This window comes from Siniperca chuatsi, linkage group LG20 (genome assembly GCF_020085105.1).
Source record: "Siniperca chuatsi isolate FFG_IHB_CAS linkage group LG20, ASM2008510v1, whole genome shotgun sequence".
NCBI classification, from domain to species: domain Eukaryota; kingdom Metazoa; phylum Chordata; class Actinopteri; order Centrarchiformes; family Sinipercidae; genus Siniperca; species Siniperca chuatsi.
In genome coordinates, this window is record NC_058061.1 from 8,091,393 (window position 1) to 8,111,095 (window position 19,703).

General features: G+C 40.3%; 1 protein-coding gene across 4 annotated transcripts; it reads left to right on the forward strand.

The window, feature by feature from the left end:
* The first annotated feature begins 2,819 nt into the window (after nt 1-2,819).
* ldb3b (LIM domain binding 3b) lies at nt 2,820-18,262 on the forward strand. 4 transcript variants are annotated; one of them, XM_044177921.1, is made up of 10 exons: nt 2,824-2,935; nt 3,149-3,469; nt 7,202-7,353; nt 7,728-7,803; nt 12,215-12,237; nt 13,680-13,877; nt 15,068-15,091; nt 16,911-17,080; nt 17,174-17,210; nt 17,609-18,262. In XM_044177921.1, the coding sequence occupies exons 2-10, from the start codon at nt 3,374-3,376 to the stop codon at nt 17,703-17,705; spliced, it is 873 nt and encodes a 290-aa protein (XP_044033856.1). In that variant the 5' UTR covers nt 2,824-2,935; nt 3,149-3,373; the 3' UTR covers nt 17,706-18,262. The 4 variants fall into 4 exon arrangements, with proteins under 4 accessions (XP_044033859.1, XP_044033856.1, XP_044033858.1 ...); XM_044177923.1 differs by lacking the exon at nt 15,068-15,091 and having other exon boundaries at nt 2,825-2,935; XM_044177922.1 differs by lacking the exon at nt 2,824-2,935 and having other exon boundaries at nt 3,123-3,469.
* Nucleotides 18,263-19,703: the final 1,441 nt, after the last annotated feature.

Below are 19,703 nucleotides of genomic sequence, written 5' to 3' on the forward strand. Positions count from 1 at the left end.
CCCCTGCCTTCGACTGCCGCCCAGATCTCTCTGCACGGCCCCTTACGGATCCTCCCTGCGGGTGGTGGGTCCACGGGAGGACGGCCCCACGTCGCTCCTTCGGGCTGTGCCCGGCCGGGCCCCGTGGGGAAAGGCCCGGCCACCAGGCGCTCGCCGTCGGGCACCCACCCCAGGCCTGGCTCCAGGGTGGGGCCCCGGTAGCGCCAATCCGGGCGACGTAACTGGCCTTGATTTTAAATAATCCATAAGGGTCTTCTGAATTTTATTAATTAAGGTAGTTGAATGTAACAGTAAAGGTGAAACCCACAGAAGATAAAAGATAACATAAAAAGAGGAGGCAGGTTTGGTTTCATGCGTTGTTTGTTTGTTTTGCTGCTTCCATGGCAATGTCCGTTTTTTCCCTCTGAATAAATATTGAATTTTGTTGGTGGTCGGAGAGTATATTATTTTGGTAAACATTTTGCTTCTGAAATCTTGCTGTGTCTCTGTCTTCCTCCGCCCTCTCCATCCCACAGTGCGTCCAATTCTACAGTAGCAGGGCTGCAGGCTCTTTAGTGGCCACCCTTCAACGTCTGTGTGTGTGTGTACATGTGAAGTTGTGCGATTGTACACAAGTGTGAAGGGAAGGAGTGACAAAAGCAACAGTGACACCTCTGGTGTGTAATCATGCTTGTTATTCATCACACCATGTGTACACCAGAGTGTGTTTTTCATTGTGTGTGTCTTTCTGTGGTAAGAGAAATGGCTGATTGTGTGTGCAAGAGGTTCTTATTCTAATTACTTTACTGTCCCGTGGGGAAACTTGGACGTCATCTTGCTGTAGATCAGCCCTAATTATGCAGTAAAAAGACGTGAATAAATATACAGCTCAATAAAATTACAAATACAGTAAATACACAAAATAACAGACTATGCAAAACACACACACATATACAGTACACAAGATCATGAAAAGAGACTCTGCACACCTGTTTGAATTTTTCCACACTGAACCTTTTAATGCATGTCAAACTGATCACCACAGCACTAATTACAGAGCCTCACACAAATCATTAAACAGCCATAAACACGCAGTAACCGTGTAAGCTGTCTTATCTTAAAACAAGTGTTTCTTCCTCAACAGATTCTGTGCAAAACTAACCACAACTCTAGTACTTTGCACCATATAAAATCCAGGGATCTGACAGATAACAACAGCTAATAGCTAATTCGGCGAATTAAAAAAAGTCAATTAGTAAAATTTTGAGGTGCTGGTAGGCAGATTTTTTAAACCTTGGACAGAGCCTACAGTAGCTAGCTGTTTACCCCTGTTTCCAGGATTTGTGGTAACGGTATTCTGGCTGTAGCTTTGTATTTAATGGACCTGGAGACTTCCCATGATGCACCTCTTTCTTCTCTCCTCCTCTCCATCTGTATGCATTTTCATCCTATTACTGCATGTTGCTAACTCTACATCTTCATTCTCCCGTAGTTCTGTGCGTTCTCGTTTCTCTCCTCTCGCCTTCTGTCGCTTTCAGCAAGTATTTCTACCTCCGGAGCTGCAGAGTCTGGATCTGTGGTTGTGGGCCACCAGCTGCCCCCGTGTTCCTGCTTGACAACTGCTACTAAAATTGTTGTTTTTGGCTCTGTTACCATTACTATCATTGTTATTCTTATACCCCCCTCTCTCAAAACCTAACACGGCAGTGGCGGACGGCCGCCCACCATTGAGTCTGGTTCTGCCTGAGGTTTCTGCCTGTTAAATGAAATAAGTTTTTCCTTGCCAGTGTCGTCAAGTGCTTGCTCATGGTGGGATTTGTTGGGTCTCTGTAATTAATAATTATAAAGAGTACAGTCTAGACCTGCTCTATAGGAAAAGTGCAATGATATAACTTCTGTTATGAATTGGCACTATATAAATAAAATTGAATTCAGGATCAGAATCAGAAATACTTTATTGATCCCCAAGGGGAAACTCTTTTGTTACAGCAGCTCACCTTTACGTCAGTGCACACAGGAATAGAAGTACTAGCAAAAAATATAATACACTATAATACAGGTCAGAAAATAAATTAAGTACCAAGTGGGAATTGAATTGAAATTGTATGTAATTTTAACACCAGAAACCTTAAAGTACATCTACTAGAATAGATGTGAAGGTCATCAATATTGACCTCTAGTCATAGGTATTGATTAGCGCTGTCTTGAGTAATAGATTAGTGACAGATGATTACTGGCTCATGTTCACTTACAGCTTAGGGATCAAACACCATCTCCTGTGTCTTTTTCAACATTTAAAATCAGGTGTTTAGCATCACACCAGAACACAAACTTCTCAAGGTGTGTGTGTGTGTGTCACAAATATTCACAAAAAATATCAGGATGTGATTTTAAAAAATGCAACAAGTCTCTCACCACCTATTAAACAATGTCAGAATCCGCTGTTTGTCTTCCCTTAGCCTTAACAGCTGTGGTTGGCTGCTAATTGAATTTCTCCGTATTACAAACACACACACGCACAAACACAGTACTGGCAGCTCATTCAGCTTGATGGGGGTGTTTCTAGGGAATCGGCGCTGGGTACTTTGTTGTTTCCTTTCTCAAGCAGAACAAAAGACTGCAAGACTGAAAAGCGACTGCCATCAGTGCACAGAGACTGATTACGGATAATAAGGTGCTAGCAGCATGAACTGATAGCACTAAGAGAGGTAGAAAGAGAGAGGGAGAGAGAGAGAATGTGTTGCAGTAAGAGGGGTCTATATTGGCAATGTGAATCGGCAGTGAAGCATTCTGGGGCTTCGTGTTACAGGCCTTATAAGGACCAGGGCCCCTGTGTCTCTGCTCACCTCGGCTATTCTTAGGCTGTCTGTCCCTCACCCTCAGCAACTCTGCAGGCAAGAAACTGCATCTTAATAGTACATTTAAAGTTGACTTTTGAGAGTTTCTCAGATTTGAGGTTTGTTGAGAGAGTTTTTGATTGAGCTTGAGGGTTTTTTTTGTGGCTCTAATAAGGAGAAATAGTCTACGTTTTTTTCTGCAGTGGCTCAGCTTGGCTCTACACTCTCTTTCTGTGTCTGTGTGTGTGTGTGTGTATCTACACATGTGTGTATCTGTGTGTATTTGTGTGCACAAATGCATGCCTATGTGTGACCCTCCGTTTGTACCACAGAGGTTCCACAGCACCTGACCCACCCACCCACCAGCACCACCGCCACCCCAGGGTGTTTGTCCTGAGAGCTAGGAGCAGACGAGGAGAGAAGGTAGTGAAGCCAGGGCTGACAAAGAAGAAGCGACCAGGGCAAAAGGATAGCAGGGGAGGACGGGGAACAAGGGCACACCAAGAAGGAGGAGAAACCACACAGACAGCAGGAGGAGTGTTGACGTTTAACCGAAGATGACTACGTACACAGTGACTCTGAATGGCCCCGCTCCATGGGGCTTCAGACTACAGGGAGGAAAGGACTTCAACATGCCACTCACCATCTCCAGGGTAAGGACAGAGTCACTCACAGGCTGAGATTTGTTGTCACAAAGCAACTTACAAATAAAGAATAAGTAAAAGCAATGGGACATTGACAACATGGCACACAAACATTAGCAAACTGATAATCCGCTGTGACAAAGCAATGCACTGGCAGTGTTACATTATGATGAAATTTAACAAAATAGCTCACAAATGATTTCAAACTAAACTGAAGATCTTCAACACAGACTATGGCACACTGACTGAATATGGTGACTGACTTAGGCAATTGATCTACGCAAAGAAAATAAAAACCAACATACAAGATGCACAGTGATGTAAACACTGAACCGATCATGTCCAGCTTAGCCCTTCAACTTCAAAAAGCTTAACTTTATCACATTTTCCTGCTTGAATAGCTGAGTAAGCAACATTTTGGTGAAAATACGTGTAGGTGTCTCAGACGTGTGGGTAACATTTAACTTAGGTTTATTACAGGACCTCCTACACTGTAACATTCAGTCCTTCAAACAGTTAAGTGTAACCTAGCCATCTGAAAACTTTCATTTTTCAAACCAAATTTAGCCCACTTTGTATCCTTTTTACCTGAAAATTACTTTTTCACATGGTTTGGCAATAACTTGTTGCATGTTCAAGCTTCATCAAGCTTGCATCTCTGCATGTGCATACTGTATATTTGTGTGATTTGTGTGTGCACAAGTGTGATTTGTGTGTGTGAGCAGTGGCTGAGCAGTGGTTATGTAATGTTGCTGTGCATGATGATGACAGGGAAGCTCAGATGTAATCTCTAGAGTGGAATAATTTTACTGGAGTCGAGTTGCTGCTGCATTGGTCAACTTTTACTGCTGTTAGTTTTCTTGAACATTGCTCTTTAAAAAATGAATACAATATATACTTCGATTACTTTACATGCAAGCTCAAATGTCTATTTCACCCTCAAATTTTAGTTTGACAGGTCATAACTGGCTTGATTAATCATCTAAAGAGAAACTTATTTTTTAGCTCAGCACAGTCAAATGATCAATTCAGGATGATCTCATACAAATGACATGTCATTCCAAAAAATTACATTACATCAACTACAACATGGCAAAGTTACAGACTTGTTACTACTGTCGCTAATAACAGCAGACAAACAAGTTGATTTACTAAAGAAACTAAATTATAACAAAAAGATAAATACTCTATTTTATTATATGTACATTAAAACATTCTCAGCCATCAGTGTAGATAAATATATAGATATATTTATATAGATAAATATTTTTAAAAGTGGGGAAAATGAAGTGTCACTCTACAAATGACAACAGCAAATTAACTAGTTTTAACTTCTGCAGCAGAGAGAGTGGGTCTCTCTCTCTCTCTCTCTCTCTCTCTCTGGCAGGACTGCTGGTGTATTTACAGTGTTTCCTTTAAATAGCACTGGAGAAGAGGTGGATGGATGGAGAGGGGTGGAAATGGGAAAGGGAAGAAGCGAGGAGAGCGAGGAAGCTAACGGCAGCTTGTGTTACCTTTAGTAAGCTTTATTCCTCGCTTATAGTCAGTTTCAATTTCACCTTTTTGGAACTGCTCCTGAGAGGACAGCGTCATTGTGAAGGAGTGAATGGATGGAGGAATTGATAGATTCAGGGGATGAGAGAGAGGAAGGGAAGAAGGTGGAGGGGATGACGCTTACCTGAGTAGAACAGTGTGGACATTAACTCTGCTCCCTCTCACCTCCAGCTCCTCATTCTTGAGTCCTGATTGATGCTCAGCTGGTGATCAGCCTGTGTTATATTGATTCACAGCTCCAGACATCTGTTAGTTGACTGTCTTCTGATTCCGGTCTTAGGCAACCAGGGGGAGCTTTGATCCATGTCCAGTATGACATTGTATCATTGGATTTGTGTTCATCCTGTGGTCATGTTGGGCTCAGACAGGTTAACATAAAACACTGCAGCTTGACGTGACAACTTGGGGTGCCATTACAGTTTGACGTAACACCACCACGGTTTGGATTTCAGTCTACTCTTGCTAAGAACTAAGAAAGGAAAGAGGAATGAAGACAGTGGATGCTTTCCATCTTGTTAGCCAAGCTGAAGGCCATTAAATATGTGACACACCAAACTGTTTTTCTGCTGTCCAGTGATTATATATGAATATTAGTGGGGTTGTCATAATTCAAATTATGAAAAAAGGCTGAAATAGTTACCTCAAACATGTCATCCATGACACTTAAGTCTATTTACATGCTCTCTTGAGGCTCAATGAATGAAAACAGCTCTCTGGTGATTGGCTACTGTGATCAATTATTGATGGAAGGATTATCTTTTTATAGATTGATATAACACATTTTGAGAGATGAAACATTTTTTAAAAGAAAACTCCAAAACCCAAGACAGTGTTGCTCTTTTATTTCAATTGTTTAAAGGAATCAGTCTTCATATCCTTTTCCTGTTTGTGATCTGTTATAATTGAAGTGTTTGATGCATATGGAAACATGCATGTGTTATGTGTCTCCATGTGTGTTAGATTACACAGAGGCAGCTGAGCAGAAATCATTTTTCTCCACCTGATATCACCTTGCTTTTTTGCCTACTCCCACTTGCTGTCACTCTGCTTTCTACACACACACACACACACACACACACACACACACACACACACACACACACACACACACGTTTCTACACACACAGGCATAATGCCTGTAATTCCAAGGGAGAAAAAGACATGCAAAAAGCAGACAAAAAGTTTGAGAGGAGGAACAAGGATGTGAGTGACAATCTAAGCAAAAGCAGAACAGAGAGCATTATGTTATGAGACATGATGACATAATAAAGGGAAAGTGTGGCTTGTAGAGAGGAGGACTATGCTTAATGTAAATATAAAAAAGATAGAATCAAAGAAGTCTTGATTGTCTGATTGTCAGTAGCAGGTGTGTGGGAGTGGTATGGTGTGTGTGTGTGTATGTGTATTTGGGGGATGGAGGGGGGCTCAGTAGGGTCAATCACAGTGAAGCCAGGCAGGCATCAACAGCATTGCTTATTTTTAACTCTTTAACGAGTTGACTGTAAGCCTAGACCCAATACTGTATGCCCCAGGCCTCTGGGCTCACTTAAACCTCCTCTCTGTGTAGTTTAAGTGCTAACGTCTGGCTTTGTAGCAGAGCTACAGCAGGATTCAGCTATCCCTGTTTTGGCCTCTGCTATTGGACTCCTGCTTGGTCCATTCCAATAGCAAACATGAAATTACAAAACAATATTATTCTTAACATCAGAAATAAGCATACTTTATGGCTTTGTTACTAGAAATCCTGCTGCTTTTTTACTTTTTTATTTATTTTAGCGGCAGACAGCCTTATTTGCAGTGGTGGGACTGATTAGATAAAATGTGGTTCCACTCTATTGATCAACTTAACACAGAAATTTTATCCAGCCCTTCATATGCAGAGCTGATGAATTAGTTTATTTTGCACACACAGCATAAATAACTATGTGGAGTGAGGCACTACATCTCAGAGGAACACACATCAATGCTGTTTTCACCTGGGGTTTCCAGCACAAATTAGCAGTCAAATGAACTGATTATTTTAATTTACATTTTTCACAAGTTTCTTATTTCACACCCACCCTGGGGAATAAATCCAGCATTCATGCATATGTTTGTGTAACTGCACATGTTTTTCAGTTGCTTGTGTGTTTCCTGAGGAATCTGTCAGTGGTTCCAGTGTGACCTGCTCTGTCGACCCCTCCATAGATAACTCCGGGCAGCAAGGCAGTGAGTGGCAGCCTGGCCCAGGGCGACATCATCTCAGCCATCGATGGGGTCAGCACCGAAGGGATGACGCACCTGGAGGCCCAAAACAAGATCAAGTCTGCCTCCAACAAACTGTCACTCACCATGCAGAAGTAAACAACCAGCACACAAACACCAAAACACGTGTCTCCACAAACTTAGGTAGATGATGCAGAAGCTAATTTTAAGGTACTGGACATTACCTGCAGAAAGAACAGGAAAAAAACAAATCAGTGTGGACATTTTGGGAGTTTAGGAGGTAGTGTTAAAAATGGCCACACATGTTGCTTCAGCTGGGGCTATGTATATATACTAAAAACAATCATTTAAATGTACCTACAGATGAATGCCCCAATTGGCTCTCATAATTTGTTAAGGGTTGTTTTTTTTTCTTTTTTGGTAAAATACATATAAATTGTTAATAAAAAGTGACAAAATGTGACTTAACATTATATTTCAAAGGGATATTTTGTTGTCTAATCTTCAGATCAAGACGTCCTGCACCAGTTCCCACAGCAACTCCAAGAATGGACTCACCAATGCCAGTCATCGCCCACCAGAAGGTATACACACCCACAACAATAATGAATAAATAATACACATTATGTATATCTGCATACTTGTACATGTTTGTATGTATGTCTGTAATACGTGGTATTCTTGTCCCATGTTTGTGAGAACATCATCTTCACTAGTCTTACATGGTGCCAGCAGGCAGTGTCCTGCTGCCCTCTAGTGACAATTTTCATAGTGCAACTGCAGGGAGCTCTGTGCAGAGGTCAGAGGTCAGCAAACCAAAAACACAGACCAAATGAAATTAAAATGAAGACAAAACAAGCTGATACCTTTACTCTCATTTAACTTTAAAGCTTTATTTTCTATCTATCTTGACCTCTTCCCGTCTTTTTAAGGAGTTAGAAAAAGTGAAAAAGATGGTCGGGCCTAAACATTTTGGAGAAGTTCAAATGGAGCAGCCAGTGTCCTATGAAATTTTCCAGGATAAAAAGCTCTCCAAAAGGAATCTCTTCCAAGTCCCTAAAAAAGATCCAGAGCTCCTCTCAACCCCGCTCAAAGCTAATGCCTCCTCCACACCATTCGCTGCATCTCCACCAGGCCAGCCGGGGCAGTATAATTCCCCAATTGGCCTCTACTCTCCCGAAACTCTCAGAGAAATGGTGCTGTTGCAGGGCAAGTTGGGAGAGGGATCGGCAGCCTCAGCAGTTTCGTCTTTGGGGTAGGTTACCATAACGATACATAACCTCCAATTACTGATAGAAGAAGATTTAACATCTTCAGGGATAACCCAAAAACCAACACATCAACCAAGCTGACGTAACAAAACTTAACAAAAGTACTGCTTTACACTCTGGTCATTGAAGCAAATGCACATCACACCTTCCCCATTTAACCTCACATTAACAAGACCAGGATGAGAAAATATACTCAGAACTTTCCCAGCATTCATTCCTCTCACAGAGGGCACTATTTAGGGAGCGTACACACAAACATACCTGGCTGGACTCCAGGTAATAGAATAGCAGGAGATCAGACTACAGGTAGATCTGAGATGCTTTACTAAAGGTCAAGTGGCCTCAGCTCCCCATTCAAATGTCTCAGATGCTTTCCAAAAGGTGATTCAAAATAAAATGATATTCAAGTGGACAGTGGTTAGAAGAGGATATGAATGAGCTGTTGGTGTCTTCAGTTCTTGTGGATGGTACAGACTCATTTACAGTAAAATAAAATTAAACCAGGGAGATGATGCTGAAATAATGAACTCTTTTTGCTGTTTCAGCTCCTTGATTTTCCTCTATGAGGCTTTTTATCTTCAAGCTGTTGCAAATGCAAAGCCCAGGACAGAGTTTGAAATCCAGAGACTTGCTTGTAAAACTTTTTTTGGTGGTTTTTAATTTTCTGGTGAGGTTACAGGAAGGTGATGATTTGTTACTACAGAAGAGTCGCCATGAGGCGAAAGCAAACTGATGCATACTGAAAGGCCTCAGTCACTAGCGATATCTTAAATGATTTAAAAATATGAACTTTACTTTGTTTTGGTTTTTAAATGTATTTAAATATTCTAGGGATATTCTGTAACTAACAATGATTTTTTTTTTGACTAATTGATTTATTGTTTTGTATATAGAATGTCAGCAAATATTAAGAAATGCTCATCAGTTCCAAGAGTCCAAACTGACATCTTCAGATATTTAGTTTTGTCCGACCAATTGTACAAAACCCACTGAGATTCAATTTACTATCACAGAATACTAAGAACTGCACCCGTGAACCAGTGAATTTTTGCTTAAAAGATTACTTAACACTTATCGCTTCAGTTCTATAATGCTGTCATAATAAAATTTTTCGAAGATACCCAACCCTATTTTGATATATTTGGCCATTTGGCTATTTGCAGGCTATTACACATTTAAAAAATAACAGCCCGTAGTACACTGAAAGCATCGTACAGCAGTCAAACCACCACCGGTGTGTTGGCTTACATAGAAAACAATGGGTGCAGGTGTTTTGACTCCCAAGATATGCCGCCATTGTGTGTTGCTCTTTCTTTATCCATTTTGGAATTATGAGAATGCAAATTTGTTGGGCCACTTTATTAAGTTTTGAGGTTTGAGGCTCCTATAATAAATCAGGATGTTTATTTGAAAGAATAATGGTGAATAAATACCATGAAAAGACCAAAACCATCAATGAGTTCTCTGACTTCCCTACCCTGTCTGTGACACCAGGCCTATTTGTCCCTACCAAAAACATAAATCTTCTGTTTTTTAAAAAGGTTCAGTAATTTCCTAAAACAGCTTGGCACTGTAATTTTTAGTGAACGTTACGCGGATTAATACACATTTGGTGCTCTAGTGAGTATTTACAGCAGCAGCGGAGTATGTGAGATGAACTACTGTCCCCATGTTCATCTTAATGAAGAAACATGTCACTCACTGCAACGGTATAGGAATGAACTTTATCAGGCTTTGGTTACACAGACAATACTTGTTAGTTGGCTCAGTTCATTGTTGGTTTTGGGTTTTTTTAATGGGATTTATTGACAATAAGAAAAATATCACCAGATTATGCTTTGCATTTGCACTTTCCATTAGAATGACCCTGTCATAAAACAGGTATTATTGAAGTTTTACCTGGTTATTTTTAGAGTACGCATTTGCACATTTGGGTCTCATAAAAAGGCTTTTGTTGTCTTTTTGTGGGACTGTAGGGCCAAATCAGCAGTGCCTTTACTCTGACTATACTACATGTTGCAATGACTAGAGTTTGGTGGGAGTTATAAGTTGTGGCCATCATTGAGTGACTCTCCTCAGTTGGGATGGCATGAGTATGGGTAAAGCCTCAGTCACTGAATACTTGTACATGTTACTTAAGGGCGCAATCTACTTGGCCTCTGACATATCACATCCAGGTATCAGTCTTCACTAATGTGTTTCCCTTCTGGAGCTGAGCTGCTTTACAGCAATGGCCAACGGTAAGTCAGGTGTCAGGAAACGTGTTCCAGGCAGATTGCAGGGCGATGACGCCAGTCTCATGCCAGTGGCCCCACCTCACAGAGTACATGGAGACTCTGAATCCACTGGCTCATACACACACACACACACACACACACACACACACACACACACGCAGGAAAGAGCAGCTGCTGTACACGGTCATGGAATGTTCTGCTCTGGTTACACACCATCATCCTGAATCCCCTGGATGCCTCCTTGCCAAACCTGAGATAGCTCCCTCTCTCTGTAGGGATCTGACTCACGTGTTAGGTGCTGCAGAGCACGTTCCACTTCACCTACTGTACCCTGAACACATTCATGTACTGTATAGACAAATCCGCCGGCTGATTTATGTGTTGTGCTCTTAAGCGCTGTTGCCTTTAATGCGGTGGCAGAGTGGAACTGAACACATTTAGACTGACAGTAAAAGCAGAGATGTTTGGGTTAATCATGGTCTGCAGTTGTCCCCTCCAACATATGAAGGTAGTTTGTGTAAATGTGGAAGTTATTTAGTCTTAAAGCGCTAGTTTGAAAGTGGTTATGACATAGCCTTTGGGAATGAAATAACATTAACATCATCAAACTCCATGACTTTTGCCATCTGATCAGAAGAAATGCATTATTTAGTAAAAATCTGAAACACAAGATACTGTAAAAGTGGAATTTTAGCCAGGACCAAGACCAAGCAAGATAGTGGCTCTTTAACGGCTCGCGTAGGCAGACCGCTCGTTCTTTAGCGGTCCCTGGTCTGTCCTTTGTCAGCAAGAATGCAATCGAAACATGATGATTTAATAATAATGATTTATGAAAGTTTCATGGAAAGTTTCATTTCATGGAGCAGAGCCTTATGACTTTTACTTTCCAAAGTCTCAGTTTGTTGTTGGAGCAGCTGATAACAGCACAGCCCAGAAAAGATGTCTCATCATCTGTTAAAACTGGACTAAATTTAGTTGCAAAGTTTAAGATTTGTAGATTGTAACCTTTATTTTAATGGCTTTTGATTTTCATATTTTCAACCCCGGTTGTACAGGATCTGATGGACAGATTAAAAAGTGAAATATTTTATATACATTACAGTGTTAAACATGATCTTACAAGTGAGGTGCCACTGCAGTAATGGCAGCTTGTCTACTCGTCTAACGGCTGCAGTTCTGACATAAGTGGATCAGGTAGTATGTGTTGTGTTTGTATAGTTGTGTATATGTTGTGTTCTGTGCTAAATGTGTCTCTGCCCCCCCTCCATCTTGTGATTGAGGATTGAGACACTTCTGCTCTTGCCAGTCACTCCTGGTGATGCAGGGAAAGCTGGGAAATATCCCAGTGATGACAAACAGCTGCTAGTCTGATAGTTTCCTACAAGCACACGGTGCCATTGTTATCACCAAAATACCTCTGGTGATTCATTACATTCTCTCCTTCTCTCTCTCTTTCTGTCTGTCCATCCATCTCTGGTGTGTTTCAGGTTATCGCAAACACAGCTGCAAAGTCAGTACTGTCACATTTCTCAGTATTTAATGTGCATGAAGTATACGTCAGTAGAGAGAGTATTAGTTTTTAGAGCTCTGTCAGTGGTGATTTTGGTGTGAAGTGAAGTTGTGTCCAACATGGATTCATGTGCGTGAAGTTTAACTAAAGCTTCAATGTAACTTTAACAGCATATTGTGCTGATATTTGTTTCTTTAGGGAACTGCAACAATAACTCAAAAGGCTGAAAATTCAAGACATGTTATTAACAGCATCTGGTCCCCAGAAGTGGAAAGTAAAAAAAGTACATCTACTCAAGTACTGTACTTCAGTACAATTTTAAGGTACTGCTACTTCACTTAAGTAAATTGTGGGAGACTTTCTACTTTTCCTTTATTTACTTCACATTCATTTGGCAGCTGTAGTACTGGTTACTTTATAGACAAAGAGTTTACAAAACTTATACTTATACTTATACTTTGTGAAGACTTCATAAAATTATACAGTGCAAGATTACAGTATATGGAGTACATTGACTTGTCCAAATAGAGAGTTACTTACACATAACATAGTTTAAAAGAACCAAAATGAGTTAAGGTTGTTTTTCATATATTTTAATGCTAATACTTCTTTACTTTATATTAAGTAAAAATTGTCATGCTGAACTCATACAGTACTACGATATCTACCGATGTTTTCCACCTCTGCTGGTCCTCTTTTGAATGGATTTACAGTATATTACTGTATATAAATGCATGTGTGATGGTGTTTTGTGTGTCCTTTATACATCCATGTTAGGCGGTAGTGTGTATCAGTAAAACATCATCTGCGGCGTGTGTGTTTCAGTGTGTGTCATTTGAAACCTGCAGGTAATAATCAGTCTGGCCTGGTGGTTGTTTCAAACATTAGCATGTTTGGTGTTCTTTGGACTGGTGTGTCACTTTTAATCATTGTTTCCCTTCAAGTAAAAGCTTGTATTTTGTCATTAGAGTTTTGTCATTCAGCTTTGAGTCATGATAGACAAAGTCACAGATTTTCAGTAGACATGCTGTGTCCCAATACCATATGAAATACTAATCCTATAAAGTATATACTGTCTTAGCAGTTAGTATACAAGACATTGTTATACAATATTTCACCATTTTGTACTTCCAAAAACTATACAAGACGCCAGTTACCTTTCCCATCTATCCGACACTGGCTCCTTTCCAAGAAGTGGTAGCGGAGTGCATAGCTGTTTGCGACAGTGTCCTTTCTGATACTAACACTGGAGGGCACCAAAGTCGCAGATTTTATGCATAGTGGCTTTAAAGTCACAGTGAAATGGCTGTTAGAGCATTTTTGTCTTCCATAAAGTGACCTCTCCTCCCCCTCATTTGTTAACATCTCATCTTCACCCCTGCACCTGAAACCTCTCCACCTCCTCTTCGACCCACTGACCTCTGACCCCACGACACTGACAGTGTGGAGTACACTCCCAGCTTCAACCCCATAGCTCTGAAAGACTCAGCCCTGTCCACCCACAAGCCCATTGAGGTGAAGGGTCCGGGAGGCAAGGCAACCATTGTTCACGCCCAGTACAACACACCAATCAGCATGTACTCACAGGACGCCATCATGGACGCCATTGCAGGGCAGTCGCAGGCTAAGGGACACGACAGGTGAGGTCACACAATCAACCTAATCCCCTCTCCAGTCTTTTATGCGCTCTCTCCACTCACGCACTTGACATCACATCACACTGATCAAACCGGCCTGCGCAGGGAGAAATTAAAGGGTCGGTTCACCCAAATTACAAAAAAGCATACCTTCTCACTTACTGCTAGTGGTATTTAACCATGCAGATGGTTGTGGTTTTATTTCTGCCTCTACCCCCAATATAATGGGGATTAAAGGGATTTTGTTTCTGCTACTCGCTGTATTAAAAAAAAATTCAGGGGCGCCCCGGTGGCACACCTGGAAGAGGCGCGCCCCATATATCAAGTCTGATTCCAGCCCGCTGCTCTTTGCTGCATGTCATCCCCTCTCTCTCTCCCCTACCCTTCCTGTCTCTCTCTCTCTGAGCTGAAGATTCTGTTTCGTGGGCCATAAACAGCGAGCTGAAGCTAAATATTTCGCTTTGTAGAATACACATGAATCAGTTCACTTTCAGAGTCTGGATCAATGTTTGATTAATTTTGGTGGTGTTTAGTTCCCAACTAAATTGGTTAAACTGCACAGGCTTTTCTCCATAGCAACATTGGCTGGGCTCACTGGTATCATATTCTTTAAAGCCATTCACCACACCAAACTGATGGGAAAACTATTAATATAATTAATAAAACTATGAAATATGAATATAATATTTACATTAATTAAAACTGGTGGTCATAAGATAAACCTGCAGTATTGTTAAATTATCCAGGAAACTCCCATGTTTCTGTATTGAGGAACACTGAGGATATCCTTAAAAGAAAACTGAAATGGAAATTGAACCAGCAGCTCATACCCCATAACCTAACAAATTTTGGCAAATAATGCCAAAACGATCTGCATGGCTAGATACTACTTGTGGCAAGTGAGAAAGGTTTTTTTGGTAATTTGGATGAACCAACCCTTTAAGAGAACTTTTTCTGAAAAGCCCAAACACAGAAAGCAGCATTTGAACATATAAGCCTACGCTACTACAACTCGGATGTCTACTTTACTGTATGTCCGGGCTTTTCCATGTTGTCTGTGTCCGTTCAATGTGCTTCTCCGTGCTTTTCACCCACTTTCCTCTCCTCATTCCATCCACAAACAAACAACCAACCACACCTGTGCTGTCCTCCACCCATCCCTCCTCATCCTTCCCTCCTGGTTATGACCTCAGTGAGGAGGCGGGCTCCCCCTTGGCGTAAGTACAGAAGCACTCCTTTCCCATCGCGCCTCTCCTCATACATGTGTCTCCTTTGTCTCATGATTTTATCACAGCTTGTGCATTGCTCCATGTGTTTCATAAACTAATATCCCACTGAAAGTATTTGGAAATCCTACAGCATTTATTTTTGTCTATTTTGTTGTGTTTCTGTTTTTTTATGCGTTTCTGAGGTGTGTCAAACCAAGTTGTTTGATGGATAAACCCACTAACCACGAGGCCATCATGAACTTGGTTGTGTGAAGAAGTACTTAGAGGTACTTTGGCCAAAGTGTGAGAGTGTACAGGGGTTTTTTTTTTGGAGTCCTCCTCTAAAAAAGCAGCCAATAGCATCACAGCCTTGAGAACCTGATGGGATGTCATGGCATGGGAATGTTCTGAGTATCCAATCACAGGTTTTCAAATGAATACTGGCAAATCAGTATTGACTCACTTTTCTAACACTCATTAAAAAATGCTTAAAGTTCACTATCCAGTCATGTTGCTGTGTAAACTCACTCCACTATCTACTGTACACTACAGTACAGGCACCTTCGACATGGAACTATGGGACAACACTAAGACAGGGTATATGCACAATGAACAAACACACTGTGTGTAAAGCAACACAAATGCAATTATTTGATCTTAATGTAATAGCTTCCCATAATGAAATTAAATCTAATTCAATAAAGCTTGTAATTACAAAGAAACAGAAACATTTTTAAATGTTAATGCTTTGTAGTGCATTGTGGTACTTTAAAATAAAATATAATGCCCATGGACTCCCCATCAGCAAATAGAAGATGTTTGAATTTTTTATTTTGTACATAATTACTGGCACATTAATATGTCAGAATTTATTTGTTAATTTTTGTTTAATATTAGTTATATTTTGTATTAATTTGAATCTGTAAAAAGTAACTAGTAACTTGCTGTCAAATAAATGTAGTGGAGTAAAAAGTACAATATTTCCCTCTGAAATTTAGTGGAGTAGAAGTATAAAGTAGCATACAATGGAAATACACAAGTAAAATACAAGTACCTCAAAATTGTACTTTAGTAGAGTACTTGAGTAAATGTACTTAGTTACATTCCACCAACAAAGACACCACAAATTAATATAAAAGAGTTTAGTGCATACATACTGTACAATGTCGAACAATACTACAAAGCATATATAATTGTAACATATTGCACTAGTGAAATTGAAGTAAAGACAAATGAAACAGTCCATCTTGATTTCTTTTCCAGGCCTTTGAAAAATATCCCATATCCAGGATATTTTGGCTTCATTTTTGTACAGTGGGCGGAAGTGGAGACACGTGGTACATTTTTATATATAGTCTATGAGATGAAATTAGGGTTGGTGGGTCAAACAAACACAGAACTTTCACCATGGATTTATTATTAGAACTGGATACTGGACCCCAAAATGGCACCTATTCATTCCAATGAGAATTGCTTGCCTCGTCCTTTCCTGCACGTCCAAAACTCATGAAATGCGTCATCTAACAGCGTTAAATGATTCATGAAAAGCTTAAAATGCATAGACATAACACGCAAATGTCCGTCGTGCTACTTATACGCAATCCCATGATATCACGTTGTACCCCCCCCATTAGAGGGAGAACAAATCGTAAGTTTCAGGCACAACACCAACAACAGAAAAAAATATTAGAATAATATAATTTCTTCAGTTGTAGATGATACTACATCATGGGAATTTAATACATTATGATCATCTATTACATTTGGGGGCTTTAAACACAGTACATACTACACACTCAGAGCTCTAACAGTACTCTCTGCCCTGCAGTGGAGCTCTGCCTGTCAAGGACCCAGTGGTAGACTGTGCATCTCCGGTTTACCAGGCAGTGATAAGGCCAGGAGAGACAAACCAGGATATGTCAGAATGGGCTCGTCGTGCTGCCAACCTGCAGTCCAAGAGCTTCAGGATGCTGGCCCACATCACTGGCACTGAATACAGTCAGTATTATGCAGTCCTCATTTATGCAGACTCAGTTATCATCTCATTAGTGAGTCCTTACCAAATCCTCTTGCTCATTTGTCTCCATGCAGTGCAAGACCCAGATGAGGAAGCCCTGCAGAAGTCGAGGTAAGATGGGAAAAAAGGAAGAGGACTTTAAGGGTATTTGTATGTTAGTTCAATACTTCTATATTTACCTGGCTGCTCTACTGGGGTTCCACCAACTGACACAAAATTTGACAAAAAAGCCAAACTATTTGAGGAAATAGTTCAATATTTTGAAAAAAGAGTTAGATGAGAAAATTGATACCACTCTCACATCTGTCCGTTCAGTATGAACAGCCAAGAGACGGTTAGCTTAGCTTTATGCTAAACTAAGCAGCTGCTGGAAGTAGCTTCCAATTTATTATACAGACATGAGAGTGGTATCAATCTTCTCATCTAACTCAATGTTTAACTTTAAAATTGAATCAAAAGTGCAAATATTACCTGATGTAACAGCCTTGTCCTGCCTTCCACACCATCAGAGAGAAGTTTGAGTCGGAGGTGAGGGGGCCCCGCTTTGCCAAGCTGAAGAACTGGCACCACGGACTGTCTGCACAGATCCTCAATGTTCAGGAATAAAGAGGAGCAGGAGAGAAAGAGAGAGCGAGGACATGTGAAGGAGGACATGGACAAGAGCACAGGAGTTAACAGGAAGAGGGGATAAATTAAAAAAGGAGCAGGAGGAGGAGGAAACTCCTCAGGAATGCGAGATAGTGTTGTAGAATAGATTAGTAGAATGTGAGATACTAACTGTTGGTGTGAGAATGCTATGTGTTCATAAGCTTGATATCACCTGTCAAATGTATCTGTCCACTGCTAAGACCTGATCTCGCATTTGGGTTTTTTCTTTCTTTGTTTCCTGTTTGTTTGGGTTCTGTTTCTCATAAATGAAAGGGAAATTGTACAAAAAATAATATTAGTATTCAAGTGAAAATGCAGAACTGATGATGTTTCTTTTAGTACACAAACCACATTCACAAACGTATGAATTTTAACACTATAAGCATGCTTGTGAGAAGGCACAAAAGGACAAATACACATACAAGATGACGTACATGCACAAATACAGTTATGTAAAAAATGCACTCAAAAAACCTACCATTATCAATGTGAATAAATATTTTATTAAAACCATATGGCTGAGTGAACTGTTGTAACCTCACAAATAAAATGAACGTGTCACTCTCTATTTTGGGAATCAAACACTGGATGGCACGGCATAGTGCCACACTTGATAGGAACATTCCTCAATCAATGAGTCACATATCCTGTCATTTCTGGTGCCGTTGGTATGGCAGAGGGTGTGTTTTGACTTTGCATAGAAGAGCAATATTCAGAAAGAGCAACTAATAGATTTTGACAGAATAATATGACTGTTTATTAGCTGGTGGCGACGTGGACAATGACACAACTATGGTAGCAGGGTTGACAAAGCCTGAGAGCTGAATATTACTGCTACTGTATTCTCAGTTTGTTTTTGTTTAATGAGTATATGACATAAAAGAAAGACCTTTGATGATGAAGCAGATGGCTGGACATTCTACATCTGAGGGAGATTTGTTGCTATTCATAAATACTGATGAATACTCCCAAGGTCTTACATCAAAATTAAAATTTCATGAGTAAGAATTGACCAATTTGAGGTAAAGTGATCAGAGCTGCATACTTTAGGCTTGGACTTGTGGTTTTTTGTGGCCACTTGGGAACAGTGGAACAAGATTTAAACACAACATTGACATGTTATAGCTTATAAAGTTGATATGGCGAAAATGTTAGCAAACTATCTACACATCCAGCAGACACAGAGCAACATCAGCATTCATTTGGAGTTGTGTTTCAGGCCACCCGACAAATGTAAGACCAGTGTTCAGCTCTGTTTTGGTCTCAACTCCTGAGAACAATATCTCTTTAGCCAGGTTTTTTTTTTTTTTAACAGTTAGCTTGAAGTAAGCTAGTTGCTAACTTTGTCTATCTGTGGTTTGGTGCTGGGCAGGTAATGTGCAGAGGATTTTAGAAACGTCATTTAGAAACAACGCTGAAGAACGCGGTAAAACCCAAAACAATGAGTGAAATACTTTGAAAGGACTTCGTGTCAAAACACTATTGACACAGCTTTAAAGGAAAAGTGTTCAAATATGTTAATTCAATGGTCAGCATTCAGAACCCTAAAGGTCTCTTGACCTGCAATTTGCTTGTGAAGACTTGTGGACTTTGCCCCCTAAAAATACTTAAAAACAGCTCTGCAAGTGATGATTTTACAACTTATAATATGTCCATTTAATGCCTTAACAGTCCTTTACATATCTAAAAAGAACCATCAGTCAGCCATAATGCTGTGTCATTATGTCTTAGCTATGTGTTAAAGCCACCAGAGGGCAGTGGGATTCTGTACAGCCACACTGAAAAGACAAGACGTCCTCCTCTCTGCAACAGCAAAACAGCACTGTTCCAAATATATCACTTTACTCCTCTCACCATTGTTTTTTATCGGATATATGGACCAAATGCAAAAAATATACAGTTGCAACAGCTTTTTTAAATTTGTCATATCATATGAATCCACAGAATGGCTGTGCT